Below are 15,946 nucleotides of genomic sequence, written 5' to 3' on the forward strand. Positions count from 1 at the left end.
CAATAACCCATCAATTTCACATGAGACACTGCAATTTCTTTTGCTAAAAATAATGAGAGTTCTCAGAAAGGACTCGTCTATTCAAAAGACTCGGTATCTAACAAGTTAAAATGATCTCGAGGTTGGACATCATTAAAAGAGTCTGTGAAACTGAGTCGAGTCTTAAAGCCTCTGCTCGAGTCTTGACCAGCACTATTTATGGCTTTTTACTATAACATTGAACTTAGAAATGGGCAATAGAAGAAGTGTGAAGTAATCGAGAAATTGCGGTACCTAAGTTAGGTATTTTAGTGTTCAGAAAAAATTACTTAAAGGGTTCTCAGCAAATTCAAAATATTTATATTTGGATGTTACCTAGTTGGAAAAATGGCATAAAAAAGCGCTGGTCGTGGCTTGGGTCGCTGGTTCAAGCCCCGGCTCGTACCAACGAGTTTTTTCGGAACTTATGTACGGTACCATAATTTATGTCATTTGACATTTACCGTCTCTTTTCGGTGAAGGAAAATGTACCAGGAACACATAGTTCATTGACAAAAGTAAAACATAGCGGGTCAAGCCAGCCAAAGATAAGCTAATCTATTGCATTTCAACACAAAGCCTATAAACTAAAACAGAATTACTTTAAAATCGTATAACATTTTAGCGTTTCCTCAATTCAAACTCTATTATCGAGGAAATTCGTCACATTTTTCAACATCAAATAGAGTAAGATAAGAGTTTGTGAACTTTACTGCGTTATCAAGTTAAACCGCTCTTAAGCTTTAAGGTTTTATAAAAGCCGATCCGAAAGTCCACGGTGTTATCTGCGCTACATTTCGTGTTGTAAATTAATGTTGGCCAACATGAGGGGACAAAGAATAAAGGTGGTGTTTCACCGTGTTTTCATCTTTGGACGACATACCTACGTGTTTTAGAATCGATCAAATTACCACCATCATCATCATGGTCATGATGAATTAAATTGTACAACGGGACTTAATCACGTATACAAATTTTAAGATTTAGCCCCGACGTTTCGAAGACGGCGTTGTCCCCGTGGTCTCGGAGAAGACTGGCTAAATTTGACATCAATCAACTACCCGCACTTGGTCTTGTTTATCAGGTTGAACGTTTTGCGCACTAGGAGGGATGTTACTCTATCGACGCACAACACTAACGATATTCGATTTTTCGATAAGTAAAAATCGTATATATTTATTTATCGTATGGCAATAGGTACACACACTTATTAAAACAACACTTAACATCAAAATGTACAATTCCGTAGGTACAAACTCGCGTTTATTGTCAGGTTTTTAAAATCCTCAACTGGACCATTATATCTGGTAACAGGGCACTGAAATACCATATGATGTATGGTCTGTTCTGGGTCTCCAGCTCCACACTCGCACGCCGCCGACTCGCTCCACCCCCATTTGTGCCAGAGGTAAGCACAGTTGCCGATACCAGTCCTTAAACGGTTCAGTGCACACCATATTTGTCGGCAGTATGATGATGAATGATTAAGCCAGCCGACTGGTATTTTAAGCATCTGTATCTGACCGCCAAAGAGTACCTAAAAATATTTTTGCATGACAGTAATGTGCAATACCTATAAAGGATGACTCACGCTAGACCGGGCCAGAGCTTCCTTCCTTCAATTGTATGGAAGCCGTATTTTAGTTCTTGTGGCTGTTAAAATGACAGTATCAACAGTGTATACCATCTTTAAAACCATGCGCAAGCGCATGACCACACACGACGCAAAAAAAAACAGATTTTTAACGTTTATCGTGATTGACCAACAATCCCCGTAATTAATTACTGAACATTATCTGTTAGTTACAGTCATTAATATTATCCTTGGGGACCTTTTTGAACACGGGATTTTAGTGTTTATTGATAGGATATTGGATGCTAGAATAGATTGAACATTATCAGGGGGTTGTGACGTTTTTGCTTTAGGGTTTTACGAAGACCACACGGATTGTGACAGATCGATGGGTTGTAAGGTATAGTGTCTGGGGTTACAAACCCCAGACACTTGTATTATTTGCTTGTATTTTATAAATTAACAATGTAAACGATCAAACTCTACCTGCATGTTATCTTATAAGACAGATTATCTACATGCAAACATATTGTAATTTATTTACAATTTTACACACATGTATAAAAAGGGGTCCCATTGTTTCCCATAAACTTTTAAGTCATATTGTATTGTTTGTCATATTATCATTAGTCATAAAACTGAAACCCTTAAACTTTCAGGATTTTCGTAAGGTTATCCTATAGATAGGTTAGGTTAGGTTTGTTTTATGGCAATCCTGAAACGTGACTCGTTTCTGAACCAAATGAATTATGACTAACGAAAATGCGGGCAAACAATACATTATGACTTAAAACTATTTGGGAAACAATGGAGACCCGTATAAAAACCCTCTAATTATAATGCGTTTAAAAACGAAACATACTTAAAGTCTTTTGCTACAACAAATTACTTATGTGTGAACATTTTATTGCGTAGGTAGTACAGATATAAGCCTTTTTGTGTCCATTTAAAAGAAACAAAAACAAGTGCCTAGAAAATACCGCTTCATTAAATAGCAAGCTGTTTAAAAACCACCACATTTAATGCAGGTATGTCTTGTATTTCCATTACTCAGGAAAATAGGAAAAAGGCATTTCATTATGCACCTTTTTCCCCTGCGCCTTGAATAATGGATTTAATATCCGATAAGTAGTCAGTAGGCAGGTAAGTAAGTATTTACTGCTCACGTTGCTTACATAAAACAGGGGAGCAACCGGGTAGCAACTCAACAATTTTTTGGCAACTTTGAGACTAGACCGATTCATATTTAACAACTTGCTACGGTTTTGAACTTGTTTTGATACGAGCTTGATGATCGTCTTTATGATAGCGCGCCTCTCGTAGTGTTGGCAGGAATTCGAGTCCTTTGAGTCTGAATTTGAAGAACTCTGCTCGTATACAATATATTAAAATTTAAGAAGCAAGTTTTGTTAAAATTGTTATTAAATCTCTGCTGCTCGTTTTTACGAGACTCTGCGCTTAAAAAACTTCTGAGACTTTGAAGTCCCAAGTCGAGTCCTTTGTTGAGTCTTTTTTAAAAGCTACTCAAAAGGACTCGAGCCTTTGAATAAAGACTCCGTGATTTTTTTATAACAGTATACAAATTGGGCGTTATTGTATGATAAAATCGAGAGTTCTCTGAAAAGGACTCAAGTCTCTACAAAAGACTAGGGTCTCTATCAAGTTGAAAAGAACTCGAGTTTAGGCTTAATTATAGGAGTCTGAAAAACTGAGTCGAGTCTTGAAGCAGAGGACTCAAAGGACTCGAGTAACATCCTGGTATGCAAATAAATATCTCTCTATCTCTATCTACTCTCACGCACGATTTTCACTTCATTTCGCATGCATCAATCAGTTTGAGCGATCTTTAAGGCCGTATCAAAACCAGTTCAAACCCGTATCAAATTGTTAAATCTGAATTGGGATCCAGGGGAGCGACACTAGAATATTTTTGGCAACTTGTGACATGCCTGCCTTAAGTAGGTATCTATGTAAAATATGACTATAAATGTATTTATACGAAGAAGAACAAAAATGCTCGCTACTTTACTGGCAAATGGAGACTGAAAATATTTAACATAAATATACAAATTAACATAAATTAAACTATTTAACGTACGTGTTATTTACCTGTATTTTTTGCTAAATTAATATGTCACAAACAAATTAAAACTAATAAGATAAACCAACCAACGTAATTTACGTGTAGGTAAATGGAAATAGATATGTACTTAATTTTTTTGTAAGGTTACCTTTGAAAATAATATATGTGCTACAAAATAATGGGTAGGATCTACGAGTATCTTCTGCCAAAATAAATTTTAAATCAATACCTAAGTCCTTTAAAAAAATTACTATAAAACCTCAATATTGTGCGCTTACCAACATCATATTACCAATTATAATTAATATAAATATAATTTATATTAATAAAAAATATAATTGAACATTAATATCTACGTAATATTAATAATGCTTATTAATTTCACTGGAATGCTTACCTTAAATAATTAATTATATTAAATTAATCATGAAACTAAAATTTAAATTATGTTATTTAGTTATCTGCCCGTGGAGATTCTTGTATAATAGCATGGTTTTTTATTAGTCATAAGTGTATAAGTAAGTACCTAGGCATATTTAAAAATTCTTGCTTATAGAATGCTGTTTGCGGATAGCAGCTATCCAGCTAACAGCTGCTGAATAAGGAGGAAAACAACAAACGTCAACATCTGTAACTGTAACTGTACCTTTTTCAAGCAAATAAATTATTTATGATTACCGTAAAACGGGGTGAGTAGGTTTCGCGGGGAGAGGTGGGTTAGGGGAGAGAAGGTTTGAGAGGGGGGTGAGAGGGGATTTTAAGGCTACTGCTACAAAAATAATGTATTCAAATTTAAAATGGAGCTATAGTAATACGCATAATAAAAAAAATCGATCCAACAATCTTCCAAAATCACCTTTGTATGAAAACCTCTTTCACCCCAAATACGAGGCACTACGGGGTGAGGTGGGTTTTCCTCTTTATCGTCAAAGTTATGAAATAGAACTACCCAAAATAAAATAAAAACTAAAATACAAACGTCCGGAACACTTATTATATACACTATAAAAATAAAATGTTATCGAGGTTTGAATTTCAGTTTTAATAATAAAAATCAAATTTACCAAAAATAGATATTAGCTCTAAAGAAAAAAAAACTTTCTTTGAAAATTTGACATGGGGCCCGATTCTCAAAAGCTTGTAACTTGTATTACAAGCAGTGGCCGATTGCAACTATTTTCTCCTTATTTAATAAGTGAAATTAGAAAAGGAGTTCCGCTTGTAATATTAGTTGTAGTTTGTTATGCAATCGACCCCAGATGTCACTTTTTGAGAGCTTTTGTTAGAAAGAAACTTCCACTTGTATTACAAGTTGCAAGCTTTTGAGAAACGGGCCCATAGCCGCGATTTGTCCATGTAATTTTTTTCATGGCAATTTTATACTATGTAGAGGTCTCTGCCAATCCAAGGAACCCAAATTATAATGTCAATAACACTAATAAGGTTGTTTCTGTAGGTATTTAGGTATTATAAACCCTACAATATTTTACAATAATATTTTATTTGGTGGTTGACTCACGCCAGCGCATAGTCGCTTGGCTATTTAAAATTAATTTATTTTTAATACATTAAGGCAAAATGCAGAAGTTGTTATTGTTAATGTTTTTGGCCCATCAGGCATCAGGTGTTATATACTCGTTAAATTGTAAGTATATTTAAAATGTAACTATTTTACTGAGATATGTATTTGCAAATACCTACATAAACTGACGTATCTAAATAAAACTAAAAACTAATACTAAATAAAATTAAAAATAAGTCTAAGAATTTGGGCCCCTTTGACATGGTGCCGAGGACGCTGGCATCATTTCCTCGCTGTATTGCGAGTGTAATACGCTGCGCGAGAAAGCTGCCAGCTCTTTTTAAATTGAGTCGTTTCATTCAGGGTACCTGTCATAATTCAGTTCATGGTCATAAAACCTCATGATTTTTTTATTTAAAGGAACTCTAATGTTTATGGCAACTTTGAGAAATAAATAGTTGACTCAAATTTTGGAATTCTTTAAAAATATTATACAGGCCCCATGTCCAGGTCCGCTTGTCGTAGTATTCAGAGTTTAAGATTTGTGTAGGGTCAAGGCGGGAACAGTGGCTCAACGCAAACAGTGGCTCAGTCGCCCAAATATCGCTATACACTGTAGCACCCTTATTACGTGTTAAAATAACCATTGCTCGTCCAATTGAATTTATTTACTGAATGTGGCTGCTGTATTAGCAGGGAAGCAAATGGCCACTCTCATGTTGGAATTAGGTTGATTTAGCACCATGCAGCCACTGTATCCGGCTATTTTTTTCCGAGCCACTGTTCCCTCCTTGACCCTAAGTGTAATTTTAACATGAAATGGGCTGATTTATATTTTCTACAAAACTTAATCCATTGAGTTACGAAAAAATATGGTATTTGCGTAACTCAATTTTTGGGACAAGTTGTGATTTCGTATTTATGCCGTCTTGAATAAAGAGACCCAAAACCAATCAAAAAGAAATTCGGCAACAAAATAAAATACATATTAACTCACATTTATAGACGGGTCTAACGCGAAATTTATTCACATACCTTTATTTACTGACGTTTCGACACAGGTTTCACTGGTCATGGTCGTGGCTAGCCACCAGACGCGGATAAAGGTATGTGAATAAATTTCGCGTTAGACCCGTCTATAAATGTGAGTTAATATGTGTTCAAAACGCGAAAGTTTTAAATATTATATAACGAAATAAAAATCGGTACAGATACACCAAATAAGTAAAATGCATAGGTAAATAATTATAAACATTTACATATGTAGTGTGTGTAAATTTCAACCGTCAACCTATTACGAGTTATGAAATAGAGCCCTCTCTAACCTAACCTACCTAAATCTAACCTAACATAAACTTAAACTTTGTATAAAATGAAAATATTGTATATATAAAATATTCGTAAGTCGTCTCTATCCCACGCCGACATTTTCAAAGTTTACATTTTTATCAGCTTTAAAAAAAAGTAAATATTTTCCCGCCAAACATTATCCATGGAAATATAGTTTTAAAAGTATATGTGATAGGCCTCCTCTGTGTTTCATATTTGTCTATTGCTAAAATTATCTAGTGACAAACCAATATATTATTCTGTCTTGTATTATCTTGTGAGCGTTTTGGGGTCACCTGTAAGCCCACAAGAGTTAAACACAAATAAACACAAAATATGTACTTAATTGTACGTTTGAACACAAATATTACTACAAACACACATATAGGTTACGCCTGAAATAAATTACTATTTAATTTAATTTTAGCAGCCTGCTGACAGGCAGACAGACAGACGAACAGCATCGAGCCCGATTCACATTTAACAATTTGTTATGGTTATGATACGACATTGAAAATCACTCACGCTGATTGGTGCATGTAAAATGAAGTAAATGTCGTACGTTAGATGCGCATCAATCGCCGAGACGAGTTGGAAACCATAACATTTTGTTAAATCTAAATCTCGGCTGGTAGTTAAGCACACCTTTTTTACAATAAATGTTTAAAATTAATTATATTTTGCTTTGTTGATGCAAGCAAAGGCCAGGATTTTAAGGTCAAATATAATAGGTACTTAAAATAAAAATGAATTTATTTTTTTAAATTTCTATTGTTATTTGAAACGAACAAGTTTCATTTTTGTAAAAGATATTTGCCATTTCAGTAGGTACTAATTTGTATACTATATTCCAGTAACGGAGTACTACAGAATGCCGGAGTTGCACGAAATGGATGACTACGACCGCTGTCTGGTGGCACCTAAAGGACTGTATTGCGTCCTAGATGCAGATTTGTACCCTGGGGAAAACCCGGACCTTATGCGAATGCTACAGGTAGGTACCTCTTCCATATTAGTGTGAAAGTGACAGTTGCGTTTCGTTCGCTACGGAGCGTTAGCGATTGGCATGTTGTCTACGAGGCCAGCTCACATTAAAGCTCACAACAAATCTTTCGATACATGCTTGACACAACATTTAGGGCGTCCGTTAGCTGGCGCGAGAGCACTTCGCGGGCGCACCCACGCGGGTGCCATTTAATAGGTTAAATCGACGCGTCTACGTCAGTTAGCGTTAACCCTTAAATTTTCAACAACAACCAACCTTAAAACATCTTATTTCATTACAGGAATACTCTGCTAGTACGAAGAAGCATTACAATCACACACAAATACACAGAGCAATATGTGTCACAAAAACTTGTGAGGATTTCACACAGGGCAGATACTTGGAAAACCCTAAAGACCTAAAGTTGGTCCTTGAGGAATGCGTGAATGCATCCATATGGCGAACACACAAGTTGACCGCCAAGTAAGTTCCACTTTTTAGGGTTCCGTAGCCAAATGGCAAAAAACGGAACCCTTATAGATTCGTCATGTCTGTCTGTCTGTCTGTCTGTCTGTCCGTCTGTCTGTCCGTCCGTATGTCACAGCCACTTTTCTCCGAAACTATAAGAACTATACTGTTGAAACTTGGTAAGTAGATGTATTCTGTGAACCGCATTAAGATTTTCACACAAAAATAGAAAAAAAAACAATACATTTTTGGGGTTCCCCATACTTCGAACTGAAACTCAAATTTTTTTTTTCATCAAACCCATACGTGTGGGGTATCTATGGATAGGTCTTCAAAAATGATATTGAGGTTTCTAATATCATTTTTTTCTAAACTGAATAGTTTGCGCGAGAGACACTTCCAAAGTGGTAAAATGTGTGTCCCCCCCCCCCCCCTAACTTTTAAAATAAGAGAATGATAAAACTAAAAAAAATATATGATGTACATTATCATGTAAACTTCCACCGAAAATTGGTTTGAACGAGATCTAGCAAGTAGTTTTTTTTTAATACGTCATAAATCGCCTAAATACGGAACCCTTCATGGGCGAGTCCGACTCGCACTTGGCCGCTTTTTATATTAAGTACCTATGTTTTCTATATTTATGATTCGAGAATGTACTTTATATCAACTATATCAAGTGAGCTTGAAAGTAAATGCAACGCACCTACTCGTAAAAGTGCAACTACTTAAATCTAGTGAATGCGCCGCGAACGCACACGGTGCTTTGTTGTATATTGCGCTTAAAGCGAAGTTTGCATAAGATGCGCAAAATTAGGTGCTCAATCTGAAGAAAACATGAGTGCGCACTCGCAGTGCATTTGCATTAAGTAAGGATGACTCTAGCTAGCATTGGCCGGGCCCGAAATGGCATGTTTTTTTCTATGACGGCTTATCGGTGATCACGTGGTGTTTTCCATAGAAAACGAAGCGCCGGAAGCTCCGGCCCAGCCCCGGCCCGGTTTAGCGTGCGTCATCCTTTATCTGGACGCACTCATAAGCTATTTGCTGAATAAATGTTTTTACTTAACGAGCAGTTCGATAATTAATTCAGGAGGGGTGTTCGACAAGCGACGTTTGACGTATCGTGTTGAGCTCCCGTCGTTGATTCCATATGCGTTGAATCCATGATGAATCGTAGCAATCCTGTGCCATAATTTGACATCATTAGCCTGAATTACTGGATGTACCAAATTTGCTACAGAAAACTGTTTTCTTGCAGAGTAACGAATATTTCAACATGCAAGAAAAATGGCGCAAAAAGGCATTTCACCGCCGGAGATTACATAATGGCAGGCGTTTACATGACTCTCATAATAGTCAACGTGCTGGGGACGTGGCACGACTTCATCCAAGACGACACATCAGGTTAGTTCAGTGTCTACTAACTGAAGAATTGTATTGAAAACAAAACAGTAACGTACTAACGTATTTAATCCACGATTCATAGTTGATAACTTGAAAACCAGGGCAGGGCTATAACCGCGGAAATCGAAGTTCACAAATTGCCGGCATTTTTCTCTGTCACTCTAATTACGCCTTCATTGGAGTAAAAGAGAAAGATCCCCGCAATTTGCGAAATTCGGTTTTCACGGTAGCCGCTCAGTTTAGGTGAAGGCGGACAAGCGGTAAGGTATGCGAATTTTCAACCGAAGGTCCCGAGTTCATAATACCCCAGCGATTACCAAAGAGTTCCTTGGAATTACTTTTCGTTGGAGAAAAACATCATGAGGAAACCAGACAGATCTAGCTTCCTTTCTGAAGGTCAGATGGCGGTTGTTTTCTTGCTTGCACTATTTCTCAGGATCAGCCGGCCTAGCCAAGCTGACAATCGACAACGACAACGAAATCCTTTGTGTCTCTCTATCACTCTTCTATATTAGTGCGACAGTGACTGTTGCGTTTCGATCGCGGAGCGTAAGCAAAATGGGCCCTTTAGGATACAGACGGAAAAAACGTTATATTGAGGATTTTTGATCTGACTCTGGTGAACTGGACGAATTGTAAGCGCCTGTAGCCAAGCTGACAATCGCTATCGCTTCGACTACGAAACGACGACGAACGAAAACGACTCTTCATATTAGTGCGACCGTGACAGTGACGTTTCGAACGCTACGGAGCGTAAGCGATTCGCACGTTGGCTACGCGGCATCGGTGATCGCCATTAAGATTCTAATCTTAAAAACTTATCCGCAGGTACCTCATCCACTTTCGTTTAATGAACGTCCTTAACTTGTCTTCCAGGGAACCCGTACTTACTGGCGTTCTCCATCCGACGGAACTGGCGCAAACTGACCGCTGTCGGGTTCGAGGGGCCCGACCACAGACTGCGGAGGCTTCGAGTCTTCAATGGACTACGGTAACCTGGCAAATTCCTGTTAGATTGGATAAGGCTTCAGTAAAAACGGAACTGGAGGAAACACGATTCATGATACTGTAGAACGGGAAAAAAGAATCGCCTCATGAATAGGTTTGAAAAATACTATTTTAACCAGGGAAACTCTTTATTAATTGGACCAGTGGCCCGTTTATCAAAAGCTAGTAACTTGTAATACAAGTGGAAGTCCCTTTCTAACCAAAGCTGTCAAAAAGAGACTTCCGCTTGTATTACAAGTTACAAGCTTTTGATGAACGGGCCCCTGAACACTTGAATGAGATTCTTTTCGGATTTTTTTTTCATAAACCAAATGGAGGCTGTAGGCCTATGTGTTCTGGCTGTGTGTTTGTACCCAACTGGGTCAGATTTTTTTTGCAGACCGTTTTTTATCAGATATTCTTTTTAATTTGTCCACAGAACCCTGACGATATTCGGAGTGTTCACGACCCACACAGCATTAGTGATGGCGTTTTCCTTCTTAAAAAACCCTCTCTATTTCGAAGTGGTAAGACAACAAACCCTAAGATGACTGAATTATAGAACCGAAAACCTATGGATATGAGTGAAATTATAATGACGCATTTTGCTTAAATTCAAAGATATACCGAAAGTATTCTGCAAGTCAAAAGAAATAGAAATAATATTATTAAATACATCAATAACTTTCCAGCAGAAATAGATAACGAGTGTACGGTACCTACCAAACTAATAAAAGCATTTAACCGATTTGCTAGCCCGAAATCATCCATATGTGCTCCGTAAGCAACATTTTGTACGGAACACAAAAAACCAAAGTTGTTGTTGAGCTACGTTAGACATTGAACCACACCAACTCCACTTGCATTGCAAAATACAAGTACATATCATTTATTATTAGAAAGAAAAGCAGCTTTTTTAAAGAAACTTTAAGCCTCCAGATCATACCAAGATTACCCCAAATAATTCTTTTCTACGAGACTGTAGCAAAATTACCCCAAATAATTCTTTCCTCAGAGACTGTAGCAAAATTAACTCACATTTATAGACGGGTCTAACGCGAAATTTATTCAATTACCTTTATTTACCGACGCCGACGTTTCGACACAGGTTTCATTGGTCATGGTCGCAGCTAACTGGTGTCCCAGCAAAATGTCAAAACAGATTTGTGTAACTACCCGACGAAAAGCGTATGAAAAAGTTTGGGGTAAACATCACATTTTCAAACCACCCACTACACATAATTTTAATTATTGTCAATAGTCCGACACGCAACACTCACAATATCCACGGACACGTCCGAAGATAGATCCTTTGGCTTTAACTTCTGTATCACTGGTCTATAAATGTGAGTTAATATGTGTTCAAAACGCGAAAGTTTTAAATATTATGTGGCAAAATTACCCAAAATAATTCTTCTAAGGCCTACGAAGACCCCTTCAAAGTCCTGCTCGTGAACGGCGACGTGGTCACGTATACGTTCTTCGTGATGTCCGGCTTCCTGGTGGCGTTCAACCTGGAGCTGCTGGCAGAGAAGACTAAGATCACTATCTGGGCATGGCCCAAGGCTATTGTGTTGCGTTGGCTGAGGTGAGGAACATTAAAGAGATTTCTCATGATTTTTGATCCATTTCATTATTCTTTCTATGATGTAGGAGGCAAACGAGCAGATAAATTGTTTGAATGTAAGCCTATGGACAACTGCAACAACAAAGGGGTTGCAAATGGTTCGGATCGGAGTACGCTCTATTTTTGAAGGTTTGAAGGCCGTAGCGGTCCGGAAATACCGCGAAAGACAGATTATCCCACAATCTAGCTGGGCGAGGCAGGAGCTAGGTTTCTAAAGAAACAGTTGAGGAATGCCAACCATCTAAGCGTCAGTAGACGTCATTCAGCTGATGATGATGCCAATTGCCTTCACAACTCTGCCGTCCTTTTTCAGATTGACCCCCGTGATGGCGATAGTGCTGTTCACGGTGATGACCATCAACCGCCACCTGGCGGACGGTCCGCAATGGGACTTAGTGGTCATCTCCGAGGCCGAAGCCTGCTGGCAGTACTGGTGGGCGCATCTGCTGTATATCAACAACTATATATATGACAACTCGCACTGCTTGCCACAAACTTGGTGAGTTGGAATTAAATTGATACGCTTATGGATTCTTGTTCTATAGCCTATCAGTTACCTGCGGTGGCAGTATAGTTCCATTTTTATCGCCTGTCACTATGCCCGTCACTTTCGCACTTACATACTTGTTAGAACGTGACAGGTATGGTGACAAATGATAAAGAACCGACCATCTTAATTCTTAGCCCTACAGTATGGAACAGTACAAGAGCTTTATTCTTTATTCTTTATTCTTTATTATATTGCAGTCATGTTCATGTTACATTAGGTGTTACGATTTGAGAATGGTAGGTACATGACACCCTGTAAGGGCACTCAATATTTCTTAAGTCTAGGTAAGTATATGCATGCATCTTATATCAATAGCAATAAAATCTATTCATAATTTTGTACTTTATCGACCTTTATGTAGTATTCAATGTCACTCCTTTTATGAGAATAGTAAGAAATTATGAATTATCATGCTAATTAATATTAAATATAGATGTCCAGGTTAATATATAAATAAATTCAAACAATAAGCAATATGGTCACATTAATTAGTTATTATGTCGTTTTTAGAGTGCATAAATGTCGATAAATGTTTACAATAATATTTTAATAGAACTTAATTAGTTTAATATGGGTAAGTACATAGCATAGCATTATTACAATGTTTGGTCATTTAAAAATTCGTCTATTGTATAGTATGATTTTTCTAGAAGAAGCTCATTTTCTTTTAAACTTGTCATTGGTCTGAGTTTGCCAATCGTAAAGCTCTCTCTTGATCAATTTTCCTATATACCTAATGAGTCCGTAACTGTTAACGGTATTGGTACATATGTCCATAAATAAGCCTTGATGAGTTTTTATCTTTACATAGGTACTTAGCAGCTGATTTTCAGCTATGCGCACTAGGTGTGCTAGTATGCGTGGTGTTCCGCCGTCCGCGCTATCAGGCCATGGTACTAGCTGTTTTGGGAGTGCTCGCGCTGGTTATGCCAGCGGCTCACACCTATTTTCAGGACTTGGATGCGGTGGTCTATCAGACTCCAGAGTAAGTTGAACAAATTCTCTATAGTTTTTCATTTTAATGAAATATGTCTAAACAAGATAAAAGATAGTTTATTCAAGTAGGCATATTACAATGCGCTTTTGAACGTCAAACAAAAGCTACACCGCCTCCAACCCTGCACCTCTGCCTCGAGAAGATTTAAATCCCCCCTCAATTAGAGGAGGGTATCCCAAGTCTACACAGACGCTTGTTGGTGAAGAAATAGTCGCTGTTTGGGTGAGAAAATCTGATGGCAGACGCTTTCATACAAAACTTCGTCAATTCTTTAGATTACATTGCCAAGAAGACCCCAGGGTTATTTAACGAGACGGAGCAAAAGCTTACAAAAAACCCCTTTTGAAGTGCTATATGCTTTGTAAATATTTTCTAAATCTTGACTAATTTAAGTGTTTTCTTGCCCAGATTATACCGTAGCCTCTACAAGACGTACGACACGTTCCGGATCATGTACGTGCGCGCGCACACCAACATGTTCACCTACATCCTCGGCATGGCCTGCGGGCTGCTCGCAATACATTGGTTCAAGAACGAGAAAGTCGTCTCTGAAAGATTTCAGGTTGGTCTTCAACTACCTATATTGACCCACCAAAAATGTCTAATAATTCTCGACGGTTTTCTGACTATCCTTTGGTTCAAGAACGAGAAGATCGTCTTTGAAAGATTGCAGTGTACCTAGTCTTTAGCTGTAAATTCATGTCCATCTGTGCTCGGTATGTCCGATGGACTGCTGACCGTCTACAAGTTTCAAGAAGATTCACGTCTCTAAAAAATTTCATGCTAATCTTCACTCATCAGCTGTTAGTTCACCAACAATCTTGAAACTTGACCAAGATTTCCAGTCCTGCAGGCAATTATTTCTTCACTCATTCTGCTCTACCGACCTTTTGTAAGTGGAGTATGTGCACAATTGTAAACGCACGAGTTAGAAGCAACTAAAGAAGATATAGACGATCTTCCCCACATTTACCTTACTAATATTTCAAAAATGGATCATCTCATATTTATTTGCTAGAAATACGGCTGGGTGATCTGGCTGACGCTCCCGATCGTGCTCTTCAACGTATACTCGGGCTCCTTCTTCTACGCGGACGGCTACCAGCCCTCGACGGCGCTGAGGGTGCTGTACGCCACGCTGCGGAAGCCGCTGTTCCAAGTCTTCACCTTCATATTCATCATGGGATCCATCTTCAAGGCTGAGGGTATGTTATATCTACTGCGCGGACGGCTACCAGCCCTTCACGGCGCTGAGGGTGCTGTACGCCACGCTGCGGAAGCCGCTGTTCCAAGTCTTCACCTCCATATTCATCATGGGATCCATCTTCAAGGCTGAGGGTATGTTATATCTACTGCGCGGACGGCTACCAGCCCTTGACGGCGCTGAGGGTGCTGTACGCCACGCTGCGGAAGCCACTGTTCCAAGTCTTCACCTCCATATTCATCATGGGATCCATCTTCAAGGCTGAGGGTATGTTATATCTACTGCGCGGACGGCTACCAGCCCTTGACGGCGCTGAGGGTGCTGTACGCCACGCTGCGGAAGCCGCTGTTCCAAGTCTTCACCTCCATATTCATCATGGGATCCATCTTCAAGGCTGAAGGTATGTTATATCTACTGCGCGGACGGCTACCAGCCCTCGACGGCGCTGAGGGTGCTGTACGCCGGGCTACGGAAGCCGCTGTTCCAAGTCTTCACCTCCATATTCATCATGGGATCCATCTTCAAGGCTGAGGGTATGTTATATCTACTGCGCGGACGGCTACCAGCCCTTGACGGCGCTGAGGGTGCTGTACGCCACGCTGCGGAAGCCACTGTTCCAAGTCTTCACCTCCATATTCATCATGGGATCCATCTTCAAGGCTGAGGGTATGTTATATCTACTGCGCGGACGGCTACCAGCCCTTGACGGCGCTGAGGGTGCTGTACGCCACGCTGCGGAAGCCGCTGTTCCAAGTCTTCACCTCCATATTCATCATGGGATCCATCTTCAAGGCTGAAGGTATGTTATATCTACTGCGCGGACGGCTACCAGCCCTCGACGGCGCTGAGGGTGCTGTACGCCGGGCTACGGAAGCCGCTGTTCCAAGTCTTCACCTTCATATTCATCATGGGATCCATCTTCAAGGCTGAAGGTATATTATATCTACTGCGCGGACGGCTACCAGCCCTCGACGGCGCTGAGGGTGCTGTACGCCACGCTACGGAAGCCGCTGTTCCAAGTCTTCACCTTCATATTCATCATGGGATCCATCTTCAAGGCTGAAGGTATATTATATCTACTGCGCGGACGGCTACCAGCCCTCGACGGCGCTGAGGGTGCTGTACGCCGGGCTACGGAAGCCGCTGTTCCAAGTCTTCACCTTCATATTCATCATGGGATCCATCTTCAAGGCTGA

General features: G+C 39.3%; 1 protein-coding gene across 1 annotated transcript; it reads left to right on the forward strand.

Annotated features, from left to right (window-relative positions):
* Nucleotides 1-5,146: 5,146 nt before the first annotated feature.
* Nucleotides 5,147-15,946, forward strand: LOC134655479 (nose resistant to fluoxetine protein 6-like). The gene is made up of 14 exons (XM_063510942.1): nucleotides 5,147-5,319; nucleotides 7,380-7,519; nucleotides 7,812-7,993; nucleotides 9,240-9,385; nucleotides 10,262-10,376; nucleotides 10,812-10,899; nucleotides 11,794-11,960; nucleotides 12,313-12,498; nucleotides 13,361-13,534; nucleotides 13,955-14,108; nucleotides 14,565-14,807; nucleotides 15,051-15,206; nucleotides 15,450-15,605; nucleotides 15,716-15,946. Exons 1-14 carry the CDS (start codon nucleotides 5,253-5,255, stop codon nucleotides 15,944-15,946), a joined length of 2,205 nt encoding a protein of 734 aa, XP_063367012.1. The 5' UTR covers nucleotides 5,147-5,252.

The sequence above is a fragment of the Cydia amplana genome, chromosome 16 (assembly GCF_948474715.1).
Source record: "Cydia amplana chromosome 16, ilCydAmpl1.1, whole genome shotgun sequence".
Classification (NCBI taxonomy): Eukaryota; Metazoa; Arthropoda; class Insecta; order Lepidoptera; family Tortricidae; genus Cydia; species Cydia amplana.

What these genes read in the sequence shown, in the direction of transcription:
- LOC134655479 (XM_063510942.1), top strand. Translation starts at nt 5,253, where the DNA reads ATGCAGAAGTTGTTATTGTTAATGTTTTTGGCCCATCAGGCATCAGGT. An exon ending in ACCTTATGCGAATGCTACAG is followed by an intron (nt 7,520 to 7,811) that starts GTAGGTACCTCT and finishes ATTTCATTACAG; the next exon opens with GAATACTCTGCTAGTACGAA. An exon ending in TTCACGGCGCTGAGGGTGCT is followed by an intron (nt 14,808 to 15,050) that starts GTACGCCACGCT and finishes GACGGCTACCAG; the next exon opens with CCCTTGACGGCGCTGAGGGT.